The sequence below is a fragment of the Myodes glareolus genome, chromosome 12, assembly GCF_982192425.1.
Source record: "Myodes glareolus chromosome 12, mMyoGla1.1, whole genome shotgun sequence".
Taxonomy (NCBI): Eukaryota; Metazoa; Chordata; class Mammalia; order Rodentia; family Cricetidae; genus Myodes; species Myodes glareolus.
In genome coordinates this window covers 76,851,316-76,878,105 of record NC_142037.1, presented here as the reverse complement: position 1 = coordinate 76,878,105, position 26,790 = coordinate 76,851,316, and the positions used below count along the sequence as shown (strand labels likewise).

At 36.0% G+C, this 26,790-nt stretch overlaps 1 protein-coding gene across 2 annotated transcripts in view; it reads right to left on the bottom strand.

Annotated features, from left to right (window-relative positions):
* Positions 1–26,790, bottom strand: part of Gpc5 (glypican 5) — a 1,239,739-nt gene that overhangs the window by 922,787 nt on the left and 290,162 nt on the right. For both annotated transcript variants that reach the window (XM_085698195.2, XM_085698197.2), the window contains exon 5: positions 15,651–15,776. In XM_085698195.2, the coding sequence (XP_085554321.2) occupies positions 15,651–15,776 (126 nt within the window). The remainder of the gene's footprint in view (positions 1–15,650; positions 15,777–26,790) is intronic.

Below are 26,790 nucleotides of genomic sequence, written 5' to 3'. Positions count from 1 at the left end.
TTGGAGCTGTTATACTAGGAATGGGGAAGCTCAGTCTTAGATTTATCTGTAGCTCTACAGTTTATTGTGATTTGTAGATAGACATCCCTAAGAAAGTGCTGTTATGGAAAAGTCTATGCTGTGTGTATGTGTGTGTGTGTGTGTGTGTGTGTGTGTGTGTGTGTGTGTAAAGGTACGAAAGAGAGGAGATTTTAAACATTCCATGCCCTGATTTGCTCTAAAAATTCAAATGTGGCCTAAAGAATTATTTTTCATCACTACTAAATGCCTAAGGAGAAAGTAATCAATGTCTTTTCTCCAGAAATGCAGAAATGTACAATACTTAAAAACCTGATTAACATTTTCATACATTTGAGATACAAAATTCATTATGTAGAAGATGCTCTGTTGATCAAAATGGAATCTTATTAAATAACAATATTGTTCTAAAGAATTTTTTCAAACAAGAACTTTACACTCTCTCTATAGTAGGACTTATCCTGTTATGACACTTGAACATCTTGAATAGAGATATTCATTACCCTACATCTTTACAGTTTTATAATCATATAAAATTAATTATATATTAATAAAGCAAGTGATTAGTGAGGCATATGAAATGATTGACACTTACTATCAAGGTTTATGATCTGAGCTAAATTCCCAGAACCCACATGTTGGAAAAAGACAGCCAACATCTGAAAGTTTTCCTCTGGGCTCCACATATGTGCCGTTTCACCAGAGTATCCCTTTCCCCAAGCAAATATATTTACTTAAAGTAGGTGCCAATAATTTTAATACTGTCATTTATGTAAGTTTTAGTGTATTATGTTGTTTTTGGCATAAACTGAAAGTACATGGGATTATAAATAGCTTTAAAGCACATAGGAATATGATTAATTAATGAATACTCCTGTAACATAAGGGCCGGCTTGTTGGGTTTTCTATCCTTACCGGTACCCCACAACCGGCAAGTCCCAAAGAAAATCACACAGAGATCTCCATAAGATTATAAACTGATTGGCCCTTAGCTCTGGCTACTTATTAGCTCTTATAACATATATTACCCCATTATCCTTATCTACGTTAGCCATATGGCTTGGTACCTTTTTCAGCTGTCAGCTCATATGTTGCTTCTTCGGTGATCTGGGCAGGAATGGTGGAGGGAGCTTCCTACTTCCCAGAATACTCCCATTCTCTTTGTTCCACCTTTACTTCCTGTCTGGTTTTCCCACCTATACTTCCTGCCTGGCCAATAAGCATTTATTTAAAATATGATTGACAGAATACAGACAATTCTCCTGCATACTCCTAAGTATACGCCCATGTTTCTTCTCATTAAGGTATTTTCAATAAATAACTACCTATAGTAGCTCATCTTTTTTTTTTTTTTTTGGTTTTTTGAGACAGAGTTTCACTGTAACTTAGTAGCCTGTCCTAGAAACTAGCTCTTGTAGAACAGGCTGACTTTGAACTCACAGAGATCAGCCTGCTTCTGCCTCCCGAATGCAAGCCACCTTTAATCTCATCTCATCTTTCTTAAGAACCAAAAGTACATCCAATTTTTCTGAAATATACCAAAATCTCTTTTATTAAATACTGTAATCCTTATTATTAAATGTAAAAGTTCCTATTAAGGAGCATTTCTATTGTTGCTGCTGTCAGCTAAGATAAACTACAAATAAAGCTTATTTTGTATTTATGTGTTACTACATTTGAAGAAAAATTCTTACAGGTGAGCAGTTAATTCAGAGGTCTAGTGTCTCTGAAATATTGATACAGATTACCTGGTTGTCCTTCTCGAGACCCATGAATAATTCTCCTATTAGAGGCAAATATATTTTTCTTCATATTTTGACAATGTCAAGAATTATAAATTTTATCTATCTACACCATATTAGTGAATTAAAAATAAATTGATTGGGTTTGTATTTATTGAATTTAGTTGATCGTTCTCTGTTTAACTTGACTTATATAAGGGTAAGACTGAAATTTTGTCCACCTTATAAATTTTAGTCAAACTACAAATTCAGTGCACTGCCCACTGTTTCACAGAGCCCCACTTTCTCCACCTATGAATGTTCACTAGAATAACTGATAATATAAATAAAAATCAGACGTGGGAATGGAACACAAAGTTGAGGTTCAGTGGATGAGAAAGGGAGAGGGGTGGATCTAGGAAGCATTCAGGAAGGGGCTGATTACAATAAAACACATTGTATAAAACATTTCAACAATTAATAAAAACTTTGTATTATGACAACCAGGTCAAAAACTTATACACCCCTTTTAAAGGGAGAGGGGCTAATAAGACTAGTGGTAATAATTAGTGGTATAGAGAGATTTCGGGGAAACCCAATGGTTCTGGAGAAACTATTAAAACAAAATCTATTCTTCCTGCAGAATGATCTGTAAATAGGTGGGCTTGTCCTAAGTAATGAGACCATAAAAGGAGATAATGTTATGAGGATTCCATCCTGTGGCAGTGGGAAATTTCCATTTTTCCTCTTGTGGTCTCTGTTCAATCTTGTCTGGTTAACTTCTGACAAAGGGATTTTTCAAAAGTCCTTATTCTATTAGGTTAAAAAATATCCTTCCAAAATTCTTATATTGACCTTGGTTCCTAATGCAGCAGCATTCAGAGGTGGAGTTTTGGGAGCTAATTTAATTATGAGTGCTTGAACCATACCAGTAACTGATTGACTAATGAGTTCAAAGGTAAGTGTGAGGATGGGAGTAAGTTATTGGCATGTGTCTACAGGTATATTTTGTCTCTAGACCCTGGAAGGCCCTTACATTCTCCTCTTACTTCCACCAACCCTGGCTGGATGGAGGTTGCCAACTTCCTTCTACCACATCCCTCAGCACCATGTTCTGCCTCACCATATGACCAGAAACAGTGGGTCCACATGCCATGACTGGAAATGTTTATAATTATGACTCTAATCAAACCTCTCCTCCTTCAAGATGGTTTTCGTGGGTATTTTGTTGATGTGGGGAAACCAGGCTAGCTAATCCACTTTATAAAAAGTCATTGTTATGGTCTAAAGATTTGGTCAAAACTCATGTGAAAATACAACTGCCGTTGGAGCAACCCATCGTGGCTGCCTTACCTTTCCTACCTTAATGGAGCAGTAAAATGATGAACCATTTCTCTTTCAAGTTGCTTCTGCTGAGTATTTGAGCATTGCAAAGAGAAAGAAAGTACCACAAGCACAGTCACCCTCTTTCTTTTCACCTTTCTGCCATTGAGGACTTCGATTATGCAAAGATATCCATGATTAAAAAAATGCCAAAATCCTAATCTTGGATAGCACAGGACTAGAACTATGAACAAATAAATCTTTCTTGTTTATAATTTATCAAGTCTCAGGTACTCTAATGTCATGACACAAACATAAATATGATTGCCCAGAAAAATATTAGTTCTAATGTTTGGTCTTTGACCCAGGTTCCTGATACAGATCTCCTAAGTCTTCTCTGCTATACCTTACATAGAAGCTTCTAGCAGCCTTATATACCTTGACATATCCTGAGTGATTGAATCTCCTCCTCTTTTAATGAGGGGACACTGGGTAGGCTTTGCATGAGGACCAGTCTCCAGAGAGATCAAACAACACTTAACAACTTGGACCTTAAGCTTCTGTCTTCATGCTCTGGGGACTAGAGAGGACACGTAAAAAAAAAAAAAAAAAAAAAAAAAAAAAAAAAAAAAAAAAAAAAAGACTCTCAGCTGATGATCAAAGAACATTAATCATTAATTTTTTTTCAGACCTTCAAGTATTCTCTATCAATATTCAAAAGCTTGGTGTTCAAAGAACATCCAAGTTGCTGATTTGAATGTGTGGAAGTGCTGGGAGCTTGGTTTGCCCAGAAAGGGTGTGGAAGCATCACACGCCTGGCCCTGGCTGTTGTAGCCTGACATTTAATCTTTACAGAGCCTTTCCCAGACAACCCTTTATTATCGGTTTTCAGTTCTCCCTTTTAGCTATTCCTGGATTATTCCTATTAACTGACTGAAAACAAGCAAAGCGTTTCTCTGAATTCTGTAAGCCACTCTAGCAACTATCAGTTCAAAGAATTTGAGTATGAAAATATCCAAATTTTAGCTACATCACACATGAGTTGTGGAGAGAAACTTGCCAATCTCCTGTTTGTGAATGACTTCTAAAAGTAACAGTCATTCTGTGGAGCAGCGCTCTCAACTTGTGGACGCGGTACTAATTAGTGCCAGACTGAGCAGAACAGGAGGAAAAGCAGCTGTGCGTAAAGAGCTGGAGATGCTATGGATGTGTGAGAAGCCACTACATTTGGTGTTTTAAGTGATCTGAGTTGAATGTGAATGCAGAGAGGAAACTGTTTAATGCCAACCCACTTCAATTTAAAATGCCCAGACTGCTTAAACACCTAGAATGAACCACCAAGTACTTCTCTGGCTGGGGTAGCCTTATTTACCCTTTAGAGAGTCTTAATCAAAAGAAACCCTTTGTCGTTTGTATGTCTGCTGCACACACACTCACGTTCCTTCTGTTCTGCAGTCACACGAAGCATGAAGTTCTCTCCTCTTGGAGAAGTTCAGTCTTCCCACGTTGGCTTGAATGTGATCTCTCCACAGAGGTCTTTCGTGGTATTTACCAAACACAGCCTCTTCCTCACCCCACCTCTGCAACATTCGCCTATGAGAAACGTTTATTGTTCCTCACCTAAAACAGTGATGGTGATTGCTAATTTTATTTGGTAACACGCTTAGGATATTGTACTCACTGAGGATATTATACTCACTGATTAGATGTGTTTTAAGTCTTCATGTTGGTATAAAAGGCTGTTTTCAGGTTTGGTTAATTATTGTTTAAACTTGTGGACATATGTAGACTAAAGCATTATACTTACTGTCCATGGGGTAAAAAGGCCGACTTTCAGTAGATGTCTTGGGGGAAAGACTAAAATCTTCCAAAATTTGAGAAAGTCTACCTCCTGACTATGTTTAAACTTAAGATAGCAATGTAACTTCTGACTGGGGATGTCAGCTTGCTCATCTTCCCTGGGGAATCTGGAATAGCTGTCTCCTGTAATGGTTCAAGCATGTAGGCACACCATTAGACCAGCTTGTATTTATCAGCAATCCACCTGTGTCTGTAGTTCAGATCCTAAGTGTTCTCCAATAGCCCATACAGTCAATTCTTCATCCCTAGCTTGTTACTATTATGAGGAGTTAGGACCTTTGAGAGGAAGAGCCTAGTAAGAAATCTTTCTGTCATAGAGGCTATGTCTTTGAATGGACACTGGGACCGGAATTCCTTATTCTCTTTGTGCTTCCCAGACTACAGTTAAGATGTTTCTCTCTGGCACATATGTGAAGCCACACAAGTCGACCACATACCCAAACCAATGTGTCCAGTAATAGACTGATACCTCTAAACAGTGATCCTTTTCTTTCTGTAAATTGATTAATCTAATTTATTTCCTCCAGTAATAGAAAACTAACATTATACCTACATATAGTATGTGTGCACATAAAAATTCATATCTAAACAGACATATATATTATTCTGTTTGCGTATGAATTTTTATGTATATATAGTGTGTATATCTATAACTTTATATAGAGAGATATATATTTATCCATGTGGGAGTATGTTGTGTGCATGTGTATAACAAACTGTTTTAAAAAAAAGGACTTGGTTCTCTCTTTTTTAAGAGAGCCGAAATTAATAACACTTCTGCACAACTGTGCCGTTTTACACTGCGGTTCTTTCCACCCACACTGCATCACTTTCTTCTGTAGAAATACGTACTAATACTTGGTAATCACATCAGCTTAACCCCAATTGAATTCTGAACCAATTCACCATATACAGTTTTCTCTTAGCAACAATTTTTGTATTTTAATACATCTTGCTCACTAAAAGATGATCATTTTAAAGTCTAAGTTCTTATTGTTTTACTGATTCAATATATTTATTTATCTAGATTTTCTCTACTACAATAAAATGACCAACATTTCATCCACACATGTACTTAAGTGTAGTTTCATATTTATTTTATGTGAAGTTTTTATAAATGAATTTATATCCTTCCACATGTATATGTCTACCTCTGTGACTAGCAATAAATGTTACTATACAGAAGGTCTTCCTGGATTTCAAATAGGACCCAAGAATGGATAATTTTTTTATGCCATATCAGCAGATTCGTCCCTGCTGAGATCTAGAGTTAATAGATGAAATACTTGGGCCATGTAGCCTTCCTTAGAACTGACTGGTTTTCTATTTACAATAATGTAACTACATTTGCTTGTTGATGAAGCCAACTCTAGATGTTTACAGAGAATGGGCTTTCACATGGAGTCCCTCTTCTTCTAGCCTCCACTTAATGTTCTTTCTGCATACAATGAAATGTTGTTAGTGACACTTTCCAAATGTTTCAAATGTGAGATCCATCTCCTTCATAATTCTAAGACTTTTAAATTAGTTAATAACTCAAAGGTTTATAACAGGCAGATTCTGTGGATGTTGTTATATGTAAAATTCATTATATACTCTACTTTTCAAAGTTCCATCTCAAAACAAAAATAATTTGTATTCCTGGGTCTCTCCAAGTAAACAAAGGAATAAAAGTATTTAGAATAATCTGGAGCAAATTGAATCTTCATAAAGTATGACACACAACTATATTAATTGTACAAGCCAAATATAAAAGGCAATAAGCTACTACTACCAATTTTATTAATGTGGAAATCATCCTGCCATTGAGTATTGCAAAACTCTTTTTAACAACTTCTAACAAGTTTCCTTACTTTGAGAAATACATTAGAGAAGAAGATCTGCTGACTTTAGCAATAAAATTTACATGTAACTGATGAGTTATGTATATCAATAAAATGAGACTACAGTGGGATCTATTTGGAAAAATATATGAATGAATGATTACATTTCTAATATATCTTCTCATATGTAACGCTATCTAATAAATTTATGTGCTGTTATGCAAAAGTATAGAACCTAGTCTGCGCAAAAGAATCTCTATCTGTTTTAGGTAAAAGAAACAATTCTGAGTGTGATTGTGAAGGTGAAGTATGAAATCACTCTTACTATAAAGCAGAATTGCCATCCTGGAACACAGTAAGATTGCTGCTGTTTTCAATAACACTATCTGAAAGTCACAAGTCAGGGTAACTGTGATAAAAACTGGAGCCCCAGACAGATCAGTTTCTGTATTAAATGGTCTGGAAAAGACTCTTTAGGTTTTCACTTCAAAGAACTATTATCTTGTTTCCCTTTCTTACCCCTCTCTAGTCAGAGTTTCTGATAGAAGCATGTAATACATTAAAAATAGTCCATTTGAATGGTGTCAACATGCAAGAAACCGAGTTGGCACAGTAATGGCTGGTGTCCAACTCTATTTTGTTCCAACCTTCTTGTACAGTATAGATTTCCTTGGTGAACTCAATGGTTGAAGAGAAGTGGTAGTATGTACATCTGCCTTAGAACTGTTCTGTTTCCCAGAACAACATGATGGATGGTTTGCTGGAGGTTTGTCATAGTTTGCTTGTAAACAAATGGTTCAATAAGATTGACACCAAGCCTAGGCCACAATCAACTATTCCCAAATTCCTGCTTAGGTAATTTTCCTTTTTGTCTCTGAAAATCTTTGTATTTTAATATTAGCTCTCTCCTGAAAAGACTGACTCGCTACATGGGTAGAAAACACACCTTCTTTTCCAAAGCTGGAGAATTTGAGTAACTCTTAAAAATATGTTTTCTGTACTTCTAACCCTAGTAAGATAGTTTCCCAAATATTTTATATTTGGGAAGGAATCATCTTCTAACCCCAATCCTGTATATGCCCTTTTAGATTTTTTTTAAATTTCAAATTATGTTTATGCACATGTGTCTGTATGTAGTATATGCATACAAGTTGCGAAGGGAGGACAAAAGAGGAGTAAGAGTTCCTGAAAGTAGTGTTACATGTGGTTTTTACCTGCTTGATATGGACTCTGGAACCCCAGCTGAAGCCATCTGTACGAACAGTAGACATTATTTACTGTCATGGCAGCTCTCCAACTCTTATTGTTTTTACTAATTGACAAACTACCCTTCACATATGTTGATGTTTCCAAATAGGATTCTCCTGTTATAACTCATCCACTTATGGGAGTTCACAAATGTAGAGATATGTTGACCCTGAAGTAAATAAGCAGATCTTACTTAACCACAGTGATTCAACATTTGTGGAGTCTGTACTCTGTGCTAGCTAACATTCTGAATTCCTTATGTAAATAGTTCAACAAATTTCACGTATCAGGTAGATATTTCTTTCAGTCACATTGTAAATATGTGAAAATTGCTACAAGTTAATGAGTATAAAGTTGATATTGAGTGGGGAGGAGATCCAGGAGAGTTGTAGTAGGGGACAGGAGTCACGGAGCAGCAGACACACTCTAAGTACATTGTACTCACATAAGATTATCATAAAAATTTTTAAATCTTTAAAAATCAATGAATGTTTCTGGAGATTATTTGCAAGTGGTTACCAGCTGTGAACATTTGACAGCCTCTTTCTGAACTATTGGGTGCACTACAATGAAGGAGAAGCAGCTTGTCTTTAAGTGGTGAAGACAAGCTAGTGAAGCCTATGTGAAAAGGACATAGAGGGAGAATGAATAATCTGAGCGATTACCAATGGTGAGAAGGCATCTTGGAGGCCACCCAGTGCTCACTAGTTCGTTCAAGGATAGATGTGCTCCTATTCTGTTTCATGCTTCCAAATCTGCAGGATGAAGAACTTCCCACAACTATAAAGATTTTGTGAATTACAGTTACATCTGACCACAAGTTGTCTCTTCTGTCTCCTGTTCTACTTGGAAGATGGGATCCTACCAATAGTTTCTAATCCTGATTTTCTACCCCAGTTTCTAGAACATTGTGTGGACAGAGTAGATGCTTGAGAATGTTTATTTACTATGTCTTCTAATTTTTCATTACTATATTTTCATATTATACTTTATTATCTACTTATATTTACTATGTATTTTTATTAAATGGATAGTGGAAACCCATGTCACCTTTTGTTTATTATTTCTGAATGTACTCAGTCAAATAAGAAATCTCTTATTTGAAGTAATGCTGGAATTTATGTTTTTCCTATTTTAGAATCTGATTTGCTATGTTCATACCTTGAGCATGCTTTCTACCAGCTTTTACATTTTAAGTCCTTCAAATATTAGGGCTATAACTTGCCTAACTTAATATTATATTAGAGGTACAATGTAATAACAATGTAATAACATCTTCACATGGAAAGTGCTTTCAGATTCTCCCACCATCTCCAAACACTCTTGACATACTACCTATTTTGTGTTCGTCACATCAGAGAACAAGACAACACATGGCATATGTTCTTTTGCCTTCCATGTGAGGTTACATGTATACAACTTTGGTCCCATAGCTTGACATCACCTTAACTATACAAAATTTTGGCTAAAAGAACCAAATGAGAAAATTTCTTTGAAGAAATGTTAGAATACTATGGCATTTCCCTATTTCTTCATCCAAAGTGAAAGATTCAAGTTAGGGTTCCCTACATGTGGGAAGGTACAAAAGCCTAGTTGCGAACACATGCAGTGGAAGCCCACCTAGTGACAGAGAAAAAAACACAACTTAGACTAGACTCCCACGTAAACCAGAGGTGGTGAGGAAAGGATTCTGTGGTTTCTATGGCAGGTCATGGGGAAGAAGAGAAACCTTATAATTCTCTGAGCACAAAGAGACACACTGTGAGATCGAGAAGTGAGAGGAGGCATTGCCTTAAACACACTGAGACACCCTTCAACTTTAAATTCCTGCCAGCCAGGGGCACCAATAAAATATCATAAATATAATCAGTCACAGAAGGCTGTCAAAATCTTCTTATTTTTACTTCACCTTTCCATACTAAAACTTCCCAACTTCAAAACTCTCAGGTAGATATGGAGAGTTACAAGAAGTTGAATTAGTACCTTTCAGGGTTGACACACAGTGCAGAAATTGTTCACACCCACTACATGTCTCCTAGATTCAACCAGAGCTTAACTTGGCAAGAGTATAAACAAACATATTGAATGCAGTTCAGATTTTCAAATATTAAGTAGTGTTGGGTGCTTCCAATGCACAATTTACACTGCTTATAAAACTAATTGATAACCAAACATCCTATTGGCACCATAGTGATTCAAACAACCCTAAAATTGGTCATGATTATATTTATGAAAAGATTTCTAGTGGATTTATTGCTTCAGTTTATATTTTTGTCTGGCAAAGAGCAACTCTGAGAATAATGATGTACCCTTAAAAAGAGACAACTGATTATCAAGTGAGCAAACCCCTATAATATTCTTTAGTGTTTGCTATGAACTCTTAAACAATAGAATGATCACTCCAGAGACTACAGTTTAAAGAAAAATAAAATCCTGGTCAGAAAGAATTCAAGATACCACAACTAGAAGCTAGTTGCTGTGTGAGAGAGTTCACAGCTGAGTGTGCTACAAAATGAGTCCATATTTGTTGCAAATTTACATATCAGATACACCTATATGCACCCATCAGGACTCAGAATATAGATTTCTAATATGATGAACATACATATAGCATATTTCATTTCCATGATTCAAGAAGTGGCGTGTCTCAGTTCTCCCCTTACAAAATGTTATATATCCCGTGACTTAATATTTTTTTTCAAGATTTATTACTATTTTATTTATAAGAACATTTGCTTTCATGGATGTATGTCACCACATTTATACCTTGCAGGCCAGAAGGAAGGATCCCTCAAGAGCTAGAACTACAGAGTGTTGTGAACTGCAATGTGGGTTCTGGGAACTGGACCTGGGTCCTCTGGAAGATTAGTAATTGCCCTTAACAATTAAGTTACCTTTTCCGCATGTGAGTTCAGACTTTTGCCATTGTACAAGCACTTGCATTTTTTATACATTCCCAACACTAAACCCTCATCTCTTTGTTGGGATGATGCTGACTAATATGTTTTAGCCCAACACATCTGAGATTAGAAGAGCTGTCTGGACTTGGGTTTCACAATGCTAATTAAATACATTACAGGAAATACTCATGATCAAACTGGAGAAAAATGAGAACAGCGTCCAGAGTTAGAGACAGGTGGCACTTTTAGGATCCATACCTCCTCTTCTACATTGTCAGGTGTTCAGTTCACCTAGGGACCCACTGTCAATAGCCCACCATCAGGGTTATTTCCAGTCTACATCTGAATGTGCAGTACCACTTGCTGCTGTGGTTCTCAATCTGTGGTTTGAGATTCCTTTGAGGCACAAACAACTCTTTCACGGGGCTCACCTAAGACCATCAGAAAGCAGGTATTGACATTACAATTCATAACAGTAGCAAAGTTACAGTTAAGATGTGGTAATGAAAATAATTTTATGCTTGGGGGTACCCACAACAGTAGGAACTATATTAAATGGTCACAGCATTAGGGAGGTTGAGAACCACTGTCTTATGGACTTAATTTCCCTATAGTTCTGCTATCTTCTGAAAATCACTCATGTGTACTCAATGATATTAATCATTTTACCCTTCTTTTAATAAAATGTATTTACTCTAAAAGAAATTAGAACAGAAGAAAGACTATGTGATATAAAAATGTAAAAACCTTTGTAGCTAGTACAGTAAATTGGAGTTCTAACACACACAGGGGTTCATTCTACTAAAATATGAAATTAAAGTAGGAGTTTGGCTAAGTGGTGTATGTAGTTGCCTGAAGGAAACAATTTAGTTGAAAATTACTCATTTTAATAGTGGAGTTTTTACACTCTGTAGTAGATTCCTGAGATGAATAAGCCCACAAATTCCATTTTTGAATACCCTCTACTTCTCAACCAATTATATTGTGGCATGAGAACAAAAAAAAAATATGGGCAAAGGCTGAGGGCGAGGAAGGACTAAATGCATTTCAGAGTGAAGTCTATAATCAGAAACGAAACTTCCCAGTATCCATTCTGAGTTGTACAGTTTTTCGTCTGGATAATTTCAGTGCATGAGATTTTATTTTTGCAACATTTTATGAGTGAAAGTAAAAAAAAGATAAAGGAAAAATGTTTTTCGGAAATATTTACAAACCTAACAGGACATGTATCATGAACAGTGGACAGCAACTGGCAGCAGTCAGGCGTCAAGTCACAAGGAATATTGTGACCTGAAAACACGGTTTGCAGGAAACGCCAGTGGTCACTCTATGAATCCATTCAGAGCACTGGAGAACTGATTGGCTTCAAATGAAGGTCCTAACATGAGAACTAGACTACTTGCTTTGTAAAAATATATGAAATACAATTAAACACTATAGGAAGAGAAAGAACAAAAGATTAAAAGCAAAATCGCTTTCCTGTTAGTCTGTGGATAGAGTGAAGAAACGAAATTACTGCTGAGAAAACAGTCCTGGTTGAAATAGAGAATGGTAATATGCTAAGTACAAAGTTAAGAGTGCTAACACTGGTCTATTTTTATTTGATTCTAAAAACTTGGTCATCATCATTTAAGGAAATGATCACGTTAACGTAAGAACTAGAGAAAAAACGGATTGTGCCAGAAGCATTAGGGAACATTAACTAAATCAAGATAAAGTAGAAATGACGTGGCTTATTAATTTCACTAGAGTAGTTAACAGCTCCTGGCTGTTTCAAGGGCTAATGTAGAGATGCTGCATTCCTGGATATCAAGGGAGAGTTACGAGATTTTCTGTCTATTAAAAGCAAGCCCTGCTAATTAAGGGGCTGTCACCTAAACTTCACTGCCCAGAGGGAAGTGAACCATTGAACAATCAATTTACAATCACAGATAACTGAGGATAGAGAAGGGACGAGCATGCCTTCAGAGAGCAATTTTGTATCAAGATAATGAAAGCATGCTAGAGAAGATAGACCTTCAGAGATGCAGATTAGAGATTGCAGCAGCAGCTCAGTTTCATCTAAAATCAGGAACTTGACCTGTTGACCTCAGTGTTATAGTGGAGTTGATGCCACAAAGGCTGCCATTAAAAATATTGAAATTAAAATAGACTTCGTTTCAAAGGCAAAACTCTCTTTACGTTTTAGGTATTTGAGACATTTTTCTCTTTCATTTACAAATAATTCCAGGTCTACTGTTTTTACCCAATTTTGCAGACTCTGATGATACAGAAGCTTCTCTATGACAAACCTCTGAAACAGCACAGCTGTGCACATAAATAATCTTATCAGTCACCTCCTAACAAATGCCTGCAGGAGAAGAAACATTGCCAACATAATCACTCCAGTCTGATAACGAATGATAAAAATCAATCTTGGCAACCAATTTAGTGTGTTGATGTGTTTGGCATAATTTCCCCAGGATGAACGTGATGGTATTATAACCTACCATGAAGAGGATAATAGTCTTCACCCCTAAATATGACACACATCTACTTGGTTTCAATCTTCTCAAAATTGAATGGCATGTTTTTTGTTTTAAGTAATGTTATGTCTTTAAAATGAATGTCTAAAGCAAAATACACATACAGCTTTTCTTTGAGGATATTGCTACATTTTTTCCTAAAGAAAAAAAATTAGTTTAAAAATATCAGTTATCTGGACTCAATATTTTAAAGAAATGTTATTAAGACAATTCAAGAGTTCAATATTAAAACATCTATCAGGGCTTTAACACATGTCACCAAACTGTTATGAAAATCTGAATTAGAAGCTAAAAACTATTAATAACACTTCTTATAAAGTGAATTTTTACTTTTTACAAAAAATAAATAAAAATAGCAAACAGTAGTGATCCATATATAAGTCACAATAAGAACAACATAAGCAGTCAACTAGATTGCAAAGATACCTAGATTTTTAGCATTGGATTTGCATTAGCAAAACAATCTTGTTTTAAATTTACTTCATGAATGACTAAGCAATAATTAAAAATACAATATAAGTCAACCATGTAAAAAGATAATGTACACATGAAAGTTCAGTATTAGCATGATAAAACATACAGACCAACAAATTTACTTTAGTACAATAGTGTTGTCTTGAAATAATTAAATGACCCAGTGCTTAAATTTTTTTGTGCATTGCCTTAAAATATATTAACTGAAAAGTGTTCACTAACAGTGGCGTTTGAGAGCAAAAATGTTGGTGAAAGAAAACTATAGTAGTAACAGACTGGGGAGCCATGACATGAGGAAACAAAATAGCGTGAAGGAAAGCAAAGGAGTCCACTAGGCAGTGAGGTTAGAGGAATGATTTCAGGATGACAAAGGTGGAATGTGGTTTGTTCTCCAGAGCTGGAGGCTCTCTGAACTTGGCCCTTGTAAACAGGATAAACAGTAAACAGGAATCTTCAGCAGTGTAAGGAAGGAAGGATAAACCAAGGAGGTAAAGATCTAGAATTAACTTGCCCTACAAACACAGACACTTTTCATGGAGAACTCTTCCTAAAAATGTGGCTTCTCAAATTCAAAGGAAGTTAAAGGCTACTTTAAGCAAAGAAATTGTGTCATGTGAGTTGTGATTTTCCTAGCACACAAACCTCACAGAAATGACAAAAGAATTCTGTAAATCGAACATAGTTACATTTTAAAATACAGTCCACAACCCAAAGAACATAATAAAAACATTTTTGTCAGATTACCAAACACTTTATTGCAATTTACAGTTTTAATTCACATTCATTTTCTGTAAATATCTGTAATCTCTGTCTTTGTTCATCTTAGAATATAGTTTCTAAATATAATATGATCACATAGAAGTCTGTAGAAAAAATATAACAGACATCTGTATTTAAAGTGCAATGTCATATACATTTATCAGGTAACTTAATTTGCTAGATTTTTTTTTGCTTTTTGTTTTATTTTGAAATTACTTATTTTATATTCTGTCTGCCGCTTTCCCTCCCTCTGAACATCGCCTTTGTCCCCCCCCCCAAACCCACCCAATCTTCCTCCAGTTTTATTCAGAAATGGCAGGGCTCCCGTGGATATCGATAAAACACGGCATATAAAATTGTAGCAAGACCACCCTGAACGACCCCATCTCATCTGATTTTATAAGCTGAGCAAGGTCTAAACTCGTTAGCGCTTGAATGGTAGATTATTTTAAATGAGAATGTCATTGTGATAACCATGAGATACAAACGACATGGAATCACTATGTATGTGAGTCGACACAGCATTTTTATCAGAGAGCTGAAAACAAAGTTAATTTCCACAGATTCGAGCATACATTTTAAGGGTTCAAATCCTACACAGGGAGTGTGTGAGTGGAAAGTGTATTTCATCTTATGATTTAGAAATACTGTTTCCCCCCCCCCCCAATCTTATTTTTGGATGAGTATTCAAGTTTCTGTGAGTTTCCTCACAACCTAATATTCATGAAGTTAAAAAATAAGATACTTAATAAAAACAACTAGACAGAAGATAGCAATTTTGAGGTTGGGTTGTGTATAAGTTGCAGACAGGAGGACATGAAGAAAGCTTTAAATCAACACAAAGTGTGTTCAGAGTGAAATGGTAAGAAAAATCAGAATAATCAGAGACACAGAAAAGGGTTAACCTCTAACCTGCGTGGTAGAGTGCCAACAGTTATGCATCTATTCGGCTCCAGCAGAAGAAATCAAGGAAGAAAAGGAATTCTACCCAGAACTCACCTTTTCACTATGTCCTCCCCGTTCCAGCAGGGCCTTCCTTCAGCAGCAGCTAATTCAGCGATGCAAAGCTGATCAGCCAGGCCACCATAGAAAGACCTGTGCAGTCTAAGGCTGTTGATGAATTCTCTGAATGGAAAAAAAGATAGCATTAACCCATTAGAGAGGATCCACATAAAAATTACTGCAAATGCCTTATAGAGTGCTATATTGTAGTTATTTTTATATATTTAAGACATTTTTCTAACAACCAGTAAAGTTATTTTATAGAAGAATGCCATTTTAATATCTACATGTGTTTTTTTGAATAAAAAACTTTACTGGCTATGAGTCTTATTTTAAAAACAAAAGATTTTAAATACCATGTACACACACGTACACACACACACACACACACACACACACACACACACACCTCTTCAGTCTCCCTAAATCCTTCCCAAGGCATTGGTATCTAAACAGAGAAACACAAAATATTTTCTACTCTATATGGAAAACATCAGGCTTACAACATGCTAATGAATTGCCTCCTGAATAAAGGTTTATTCAACTTATGTTTCTGAGTCTTTGGTAACAAAGAATACAGAGTAGTAAGTTTTTATTATACATGACTCTAAGCCCTAGATATAAAATATTCCAGAAGTACTACAGTAAAATTTAATAGAGTGAAGAATGTTTAGTATATCAACTAAGGTTTGCTTTTTTTATGTATTCACATTCTATTTCTCCTGCCCCTGAGGATTATAGAAGGGAAAATTCAATGATAATGAAGAATTTTGCATTTTTTTGCTTAGAAAGCAATGACTTTTGAGTTTTAAAATCAGGACCAGGAAGAACAAAGAAAGTTTGCTTCTCAAATTCAAATGCCAGTGTACGGATAAACACAATCTATGAAAATTAGGCAGATATAGTGGACACTTATAATCTAAACATAACAGGAAGCAGAAACAAAATATCTCAGAGGTTAGCTTGAGAGTTGGAATTGCCAGAATCAGAGATCGCTGGCTTCTGCAAAAGACTATCAACAGCTAAAGTGGAGAACACTACTTCACTTTCAGACCTCCCATGTATATGTGAAGCAAGATTAATAAAAGTTCAGAGACAGAAATTAGGGTTCAACCTAAGGTCAGAAAAGCAAAATAGCCAGCCACTAGCTCTTACCTCTGCCTCAGTCCAAATTGGTGATCCTATCTCCAGTAATCTCAGAAGGAAACTGTTAGTGAGAGTTGTCTCCTCCAATCTTATACTCCTCTTTAGTTCTGGAATAAAGGACATGCACCACTACTGCCTGGTCTCTATGGTAAGCTAGTGCAATTATTGGTAATGTGGGATGTCCTTCTGTATATGCATTGCTTTTAGTGGTTAATAAATAAAGCTATTTCAGCCAATGGCTTAACAGAGTAAAGCCAGATGGGAAACTCAAACAGGGAAATATAAAGAATATAGGTAGAGTTGACATATATCTGCCAAAGGAGGCATACACCTTGTAGCTGCCCAAGAAGCAAGAGGTAACAAACCATGAGCCTTGTGCTAAAATACAAAATAATAGAAATGGGTTAATTTAAGATATAAGAGGTAGCTAGAAATATTCCTGAGCTCTTGGCCAGTGTTGTAATTAATATAATTTCTCTGTGACTATTCTGCACTGGGCAGCTGGGAAACAAACAAGCAGTCTTTGTCTACAAATGGTGCCCTTGTGGGGCAACTACATCCACATAAAAACTGAGAACTTGGCAAGGAATTTTAGACACAAAAGAACAGAGAGAAGCACAGCTCTTGTAGCGACATATTTCTCAGATAGTCTCTGTTTGCTGGTGGTGAGCAGAAGTGCAGCTCCTTAAAAAGAAAGCTTCCTGATTCAGCATAAGCAGCTGAAACTGTACAGCTTCTTTAAGAGAAGACTTCCTGGTTCATGCTGGTAGAAGGAAGTCCTGAACTTAAATGGGATCTGTGAGCAACATGCTACAAATTGCCTAATGGATATATAGACCTACTGTGTCCCTGGAACTGGGTTGGTGTGCATGGCTTTCAGAGGCAATGAAGATGCCTTCTCCATGTTGGACTGGGTGGAGCAAACCAACAGGGCCATGGAGTTGATCCTAGTCATGTCTGCTTAGCAATTAAGAAAAAAAAGTACTCCTGGTCAGAAAGGAATTTCAGATACACAATAAGACAGAAAAGACAGATTCTGACAAAAATAAACCTCTGAATGTGTCACAGTGTTTTTAAAAAGTGTACATAAGTTTGGGAGAAAGAGGAAAAAGAGTATAGATAGACAGTTATAAAAAGAAGTAAATAGTCTTTAAAAAATAAAACAAAATCTTTAAAAAGATAGGCTAGAGATAGTCATAGATTAAAGGAGTAAAGAAAAATAAGCCACATAAAGATGAAATATAAACAGAGAGTCTGGATTATGTATACTACTGTGTTTTCTTTAGCTTTTGTTTATTGTGAAAGAGCTAAGTACAGACACACATTTCGTTGTACAGGCTGCTAAAACAAACCAACAAATATATTTTAAAGGTATCTTGACTTCAAAATTTGAATCTAAGGATATGTGACTTTGGAAAAAAGGTTTTGTTTTTTTTTTCCACAGAAGATAAGAACCTGTGGATTCTCTCCAGGATAATGTGGTTTGATGAAAAAAGTGGAATAAGATCCCCCCAAAAAAGGTCTCTGTGAACCTTAAAATTATTTCACAGAGCAAACAGCATGAAACAATTTGGAGAAAACTATGTCTAAATTCCCCAAATGATTGTTTATAAATGTTTCTTTTTTATTTAAAGTGGGTTGATTATAATTGGTTAAATGGTCATATTCAATTTCTCTCTAAAAAAAGGAGAAGAGAAAGATATGATATAAAGAAGAATACTTTATATTGGCATAGATTTTGATCCATTGATACAAATTGAAGGTGGATTTGCTATCCCATGTATATGCATTTCTCCTCTTATTTAAAATATTATATTTGTGTAGCTCATTTAGAAATGTAATGTATAATTATAAATTACAGATTAATAGACAGTAATTTTTAATCATCAAACTAGCAATCATGCTAGTTTGGTTTTCTAGATACATAGAGATATATTTCATTTAGATAATCTTCAACATTTCAAAGACTACAGAATATTGCATTTAAAATATTTTAAAAACTTGACTATTCACAAAGAAATTTTGAAGATATAATTCTTTTTCGATACCTATTTTATTATATGTAATTTTACAATGTTAAAGTTAAAAACCTTCCTTTTTATTTCGACAGAAAAGGCAGATGATGGGAGATGTCTTTCTCTATATGTGTTGCTTTTATTGGTTGATGAATGCAGGTCTTTTGACAGATAGCTTAGCAAAGTAAAGCCAGGTTTGAAATCAAAACAGAGATATGGAGAGAGAGTAGGGGGAGTCAAGGAGACACTATTTATCTGCCAAAGGAGTCAAATGCCATGTAGCTGCCCACAAAGCAGGAGGTAACAAACCATGAGCCTCGTGGTAAAATACAAAATAATAAAAATGTGTTAATTTACGATGTAAGAGCTAGCTAAAAATCTTTCTAAGCTGTTGGCCAAACAGTGTTGTAATTAATATAGTTTCCATGTGATTATTCAGGCCTAAGCATCCAGGAAATAAAAAGAAGTCTCTGCCTACAACTAGTATTAAAGGAGTATGTCATTGTGGCTAGTGGAATTAAAGGTGTGTGTCATTGCTTCCTGGTATTTAAGGCTAGCCAGTGTGATTGTTTTACTTTTTTGATCCTCAGGCAAGATTTATTTATTAAAATACAAATGAAATGCTACTACATATATGTGGACCCACATACATGCAAATACTAATACACACACACACACACAAAATCAAGATTTTGTGTGTAAAGTAAGAACTTTGAGTTGATTTCCAACTGAGGTCACTGAAGTGACAGCTTTCACTGAGGTGATTATCTTTCAATGAAGTGATATCACTCACTGAGATGACATGATTCATTAATACACACAAGGAAGGAAGAAACAACATTTCTTTAGTGTCCCACCCCCTAATAACTTATTGTGTTCAATGTTTTTATCTTTCCTGATACATTCTCTAGCCTACTTTGTGTGTATGTGTAATGTTCTCATATTTTGAAGTTTCTTATCTTTTTCCTGTTTTAGATAAACTGTCTAAGCAGGAAGGAATTCTTGTTTGCTAACTTTGCTTTATTCATTGCTTTACATCTGAGGGCCATGATGGTAGCACAGAGTAGATCGTATCAGGAGTCATCAGCGTAATAAATGACCAAATATCGAAGAACTAAAAAGTGTTTGATTTGGTATTTGGGGACAATTCCTATTGAGAGAATCAAGTGCTATTTTTCAAACTTCATGAGTGTGAACATCATCTACATTTCTGGCCATGATTGAGATGTAGACCTAATAACTCCAAAAAGATTCGAAAATTCTGTATTTCATAAAGATTGTCTGATGCTCTTGATGCTATTGGTTCAAGAATTATGAGTGTAACACACTATGTCCTTAAACACTAATCTAAGGACCTTCACAGCCTGAGAGATGTCTGTGAGCTGCCCATGCCCTAGCACATGGTCCCACACTCATGAATATACAGACGACACTAATTGGACTCTGGGTTTGTTGTTATTTTTGTTGGTGCTGTTGCTTCTGTTATTGTTTTTAAGGAAGAGTAGTACCTAAGGTAGGGATATAACTGGGAAATGTTTGGGGGAAGGGGTCAGGAGATTTGTATTTGATATTGTCTTAGTTATTGTTCTATTGCTATGATAAGACCACCATGACCTAGACAACTTTTAAAAGTGCTTAAGATTTCAAAGGGTTAGAATATGTGATGGCACACACAGATATTATGGGAGAACACCTGAGATCTTTTGACCCACAAGCTAGAGGAACAGTGAGAGAAATTCAATGTCTTGAATATTTTGAAATCTCAAAGCCTGTATCCAGTAAAGCCACCTCTTCCAAAAAGGTCCCATCTCATAATCTTTTAGAAACTGTTAATTGAACTGTAAATCAAATATTCAAGACATGTAGCTATGAGAGCTATTTTCATACAAACCTCCAGAGATATATTTAAGATACATTGTATGTGCTTGAAGTTGTCAAATAATAAATAAGGTATTATTCCAAAATGTAGTTTCACTGAGTATCTTGAGGGGTCCACATTAGGTACAAAAAAGTGTAATTGAGTTGTTTGGAAACAAGTAGTAGACACAGTGTAATCAAAAAGTCGTACCTGCTGCCATAGAACCATTTGTTATTGGTCCTAGTGCTTGAAATGTAAAATGCAGTTCATTGTCTCATATGTTTGAGCACTTGTGTTCACAGGTGGAGGGGTTTTAGAGGGGCGTCATGTAAACTCTAGGAGATGGAATCTTACTAGAGAAAGTGAGTCACCAGGGTGAATTCCCAGGTCCTTGGGAATTAATAGCTGGCCATACTTCCTCTTCAACCTTTGGTTCATGAGTATGGATGAAATGTGACTAGCCACCTTTCTGTTCCTGGTAGTAAGTCTTCCCTACTGTTATATCCTCTATCCCTCTGGAATTATAAGACAAAATAAAGTATTTCATACTTAAGTTGCTTCTGGCTAGGGTATTTAAGCACCTAAAAAAGAAAGCAAACTCTTCCCAACTCAATGCTAAGACTACTATGTAATTTCCTTTCCAGTTTATATGAAATATTTCAACAAAAGAAATTAATGTATTCTTAAAAACCATTGTATATTTAAATTGCTATGGGTGTGACTAATCCATGTATTTACTTTTCTGTCATGATGAAGATGCTATCCTTTAAATTTGGAAGCATGATACATGCATGGAAAAAAGTTAAAAGCTCTTGTTCATTATCCTTCCGTAGTTGTGCTTCTTACTTATGTCAATTTTTCATCTTGGCCTGGAAACATCACTAAAATATAGAAATCATATATAATTCATATGAGTAATTGAATTGCAATATTTAAAATAATATGGGAAAGTGTTCTCTGTCTGAGCATTTATTTAAAGCATCATCTATCAGGTCCATATAAAAATGTATAAATTCTTCAGACTTCAAACTTAACAGATGGGTTTTGATCTTAATTTTGCCCTTTGTCTTTCCCTTCAATTCATTTTCGAAGCTATATTGAGAAGCAACATTGGAAATCATGAATATCATTTTTTATGCTTTTAAATACAAAGTAATATAGATAGTAACATCTTATGATGGCCACGACCTCTTTACATTCCACCCTGTAGCCTCTTTCCGTGCCAACTATTCTTGTTTCTGGGCACACACTCCAGCAAAAATTCACATTTTTCATTGAACCATTGCATAAAATATACCTGCATTGCATGAACAAAATTTATGCTTAGCATGTTCATTTTCTCCATTTAGCTTTGCCTTTGACATAACTATCCATCTAGCCATTCTTCAACACGCCATTGGCTCCACCTCCCTTCTTCATCGATCCAGGTAGCATCTATGGGTTCTTCTTGTTTCTCACCCATGTGTTCTTAATAGGCCTGTTCTATAATTGTTCCTACTCATAAATCTGCCCCCTCTGATGGATGATGTCTTCTCTCACAGCAAAAGCTCTACCTTGTCCATCATTTGTCCTGAGGGTTTGATCATCATTAATACCCAACAGATATTCAAATGCTTGCTAAATTAGTCCTAGGTCATGTCTTGGTTTTTAATTAGTTTCCAGAATTGAAAGTCAGTACTATATTCTTTTTTATTAATGATGGTATTCTTAAACTCTTAAACAGAAAAGATCTCTTAGGATTCTTTAAACCATAGGACCTACTTCTAGATTGTGAAGTAACTAGTATAGTCTATCAAAATGTTAGATGTCTAAATGTCAAGATTGTTAACTCAGTAGCAATCCCAAGGAATGAACTACATTGAAATATAATAACCCATTACTGTCTAGCCTCACTGTGTATTAAGATCCTATAGTAGTCCATCACAGATGGACTCATTATGAATTAGAAAGAACCTGAAGAAGTCATTTATTTGAGTAGCTCCCTCTCATACCTATATGACGTCATCACATGGGAAAAAAAGCTAAACTATACAGGGAGGATTGTTGTGTTGGCTCAGCAAGTAAAGGCACCTGCCAGCAGAACTGATGACTTGTATTCAATCCAGAGACACACATGGTAAGGAAGCATCAACTCCAGGATCTCCTTTGGCCTCTTCCACAACAGCATGTGTGTAATACTAATTATCAATGTCAGAAAAATGTTGAAGGTTTGAAATATCACAATTTTAAAATATTAAGTAAGGGAGTACTTCTATAGTTTCAATAATTTATGGATATTATCACATTAAGAAAGCAAAAATATCACTTATACGCATATTGCTGTGATAGGAAACAGATATGTTATCTTTTTTGAAAATCTGCACTGAGAAAGGAGTATGTTCAAATAGGAACATTCAGATAGGAATAATCTATATATTTCAGATATATGCATATATATATGCATATATACGTGTATATATATATATATATATGAAATATGCAGCACAGGAAGCAGAGAGCAGAGCAAATTCTAATCACTAGCTAATGACCAGACTTGTGCAGTGCTGGCTCAGTAAAGAAAAGGTCTATAACACAATTGCTCATTCATAGCCTGCAGCCTTGTTTGCCCTGAGCTTACTGAAAACAGGGGAGAAACATGGACTAGCATAGTTATTGCTTCATTGCTTTTCATGCCCTTGAGGCCAACCGTACCAGAGGAGTCTCCTGCTACATCACATGCTAAAATATATAAAAGGAAGTGCAGCCCATCTCTGAATTGTTCTTCGTAGTTTGTTGACATGGTCATGCTCGGTTACTACTATAAAACAGAATAACACTTTCAATGGGGCATAATACAGTAATTACCTTTCATAACAAAAGCAACATCTTTCTCTAAGCAATAAGATAATTCAAAGGTTTTTATCTGAAGATCAAGTTAATGAGTTTCTTTGTAGTGTTTGCACTCCTCCTTACGTAAGCAATGTTGACAATGACAGTCTGATGTTTACCCTTTCCCAACTTTCACTACATGGATATTAACAAGCACTCAGACAGAGGGGGGAACATAGGAAAAGCAGCATATAAGGATAATTTAATTCTACAAAATTGGTACCAAGCTATTTCCATACTGAACTGGGTAACATGAACCCCTGAAACTCTACAAATATATCACATTAAGTATATACTGTGGTGCAGTATTTTATAAGTTAGATATAGCCACACGTACACCGTCTAATAAAATTCTTTACTAAACTAACTTTAATTATAATTTATAAGGTTGACATATGCCTCATACATTGAGTGTGAAGAGTGGCGCCCAAATAAAGTTAAACTTTGTTTGTCTAGAGAACCACATGCCTTTAACCATGTGACTCTAATTTACATTTGGGTTTGCATTTCATTTGATTAGGCATTTCTAAAAATAAAGCTTTATTCCACTATCCTTATCTTGTAGCAGTTTGTTTCCTTTAAGCCGTTTATATATTGTCATGTGTTGTATTTCATCACTAGCTTTTCTACTCGAGATAGTAGGCACTATTTCTAATTTGGACCAAAGCTAATTATCTGGGAAAATATTGGAAAAGAATCACATTTCCAACTGGAGCTTTCCTCTGTGTAATGTCTCCAACCACGTGTTTCTTTATTTAATGACATGTATTGATTTTTTTTCTTTTACCCATAAAGCCAGTCCACACATAATACAGAACCCAAATTAAAAGCAGTACCTTGCCCACTGTTTGAAAATATCTGTAGAACAAAGGTCAAATGTGCAGTTTGCTAGTTAATGGCCTGAGGCAAAGTTAAGGTTAATGTGGCACTAATGAGCAGGCTCAACCCTGTAGAGATGTCTGACCACAGCTGTCAAACAGTCGGCATTTAAAATGTCAGTCTCTAGCTCAGCAGAGGAAATATATAATTACATGCTTCGAGATAAGAACTATTTTCTCTTGCTGACTGAATCTATATTTAATCATTTAACTTTATTCTCACCTAAGTCATTCTATTTGAAAAAATATTTTTAGATTTCTATCCCACAGCACTAGAAAATAGTTCAGTGTGTGTACAATGTATGTAGTTTGATGAACCAAAGGAAGAGCTGAAATCTAGGTTTCCAAGCCCAGAGAAATACATGGTAACCATTTCCTAGGAAACAGAGTGTGTTTCAAAAATGTTAAGCATATGATAACGGTTTTGATTTTCATATGCTTGTATCAGCCAAGGAACTCCTGGGGTCTGTTCTCTGAACCCTGTCTGAACCCACTTCCCCTCATGGAACTAAGGTTTGTTCAACATCATTTGCAGAGTCTTTTTTTTCCTTTCCGGTTAAGTGACTCCAGGTTTTCCCATCCTTACAGGAAGTCTTGTTCACCTGACATGGTTTCATTTCATTAAGGACTGACAGGGATTCCTCTACACTCCAAAGGAGAAGAAGAAATGATGGTAAGAGAAGAAGCACCACGGAAAGAAATGGGGGATAGAAACGGATTCTAAGAATTTACAAATATCTTTCCACATCCTTTCTGGCAGCTCTTTTCTGACAGGAGCGCCATGATAAGGCTTCTCCTGAAGTTTTAGTTTAGCCCCGAGCTGACCGTCTACAGCTGCGAGGATCAGACAAGGAGTCCCCACACTATCCTTCCTCATCCCAATAAGAAGCATGCGTTCTGAATGCATTTTCCTCTTGTGTGATTTAAAACCCACTAGGAACATACAAAAGCAGACATTCAAGCTTAGATCTAATATCACCCTTCTGTATTACGAAAATCTACCTTAAAAGGCATTGACCATGTTCTTCATTAAAAGGAGCTCTAAGAAAAAACATTAAACATTAAAAAAAAAGAGAAAAGAAAAACTTGACCAGATGGAAAAGATTTAAAACAAATCTGGCCACCGTAAAGAAACTGGGTACCCACCCAAGGAAAAAGATGTAATTTCTTTACAACGTAACTTTTATTCATTTCAGTTAAAGTTGCAGCTACTGTGGCCAATTCTACTTGTTGGAATGAGCATGCCAAGTTATTCATAGTTGGGTCAAAATCAACAAGAAACTTAAGTGAAATGGTACATCTGCAATGCTCCTGATTCTAATTCATGACACTCCACAAATAAATATTACCTTCATTTTAAGCTTATATATTCTACCTACACTGGGGAGAATATTATGTAGTGTGTGATATGTGTACTTGCTCATGAGACTGAACTACTAGAGTTAGACAGATAGAAAGACAGAGAGATGGGATCAGGATTCATGACTAAGTAATAAAGATAGAGTTCGTATAAAGTAGCCAGCTTCATCTACACACTCCTGAGCTGAGACAAAATCTCGGCAACTTAAGTTAGAATTAAATAAATAGATAGGCAGACAGACAGACATGACGGGCTTCCCTCAATTAGGATCCAGCCTGCTGATTACCCAAATCTCTCTTTGTTCAAATTGAGCAGTCCTAAGTTAAGGGAAGAAAATCCTTCAAAGACTTTAAGTGGTACAGCTATCAAAGAGAAACTGGATTTTTCTGGTACCCCCAGCTCTTCTGCTTCTGCACAAATGGTCTGTGTGCTTTCTCTCTCTCTCTCTCTCTCTCTGTGTGTGTGTGTGTGTGTGTGTGTGTGTGTGTTGTGCAATGTGAGAGTATAAGAGTATGAGTAAGTGTGAGTATATGGAGAGAGAGGTAAGAGAAGGTGAGAGAGGATGAGAGGAAGGAGAGAGAGGAAGAGAGAAGAAGAGAGTGGGGGAGAGAAGTGGAGAAAGAGGGAGAGAGAAGGGGAGAAGGAGAGAGAGAAGGAAAAGAGGGGGAAAGGGAGAGAGGAGAAAGAGGAAGAGAGGAGTGAAAGTGGAAAAAGGGGGGAGAGAGACGATGGGGAGAGAATCCTGTGTATGTGCCTTTCCTCTCCCCTGTAAAAGCCGTACTTCACCAGTGGATTTATCTACTGTGTTCTAGAATTTCCCCATGGCTACCTGCTGCGCTTGAGATTTTTCCTGTCTTTCAATTCATTTGCAGAGAAAAGGAATATGATCATGAACCCCAGAAAGTGCCACGAGTGGGACTAGACAATGACATGAATGGATCCAGACATGACATGAATGAGTCTAGATGGTCTCATGAATGGGTCTAGACGTGACATGATTAGGTCTAGATGG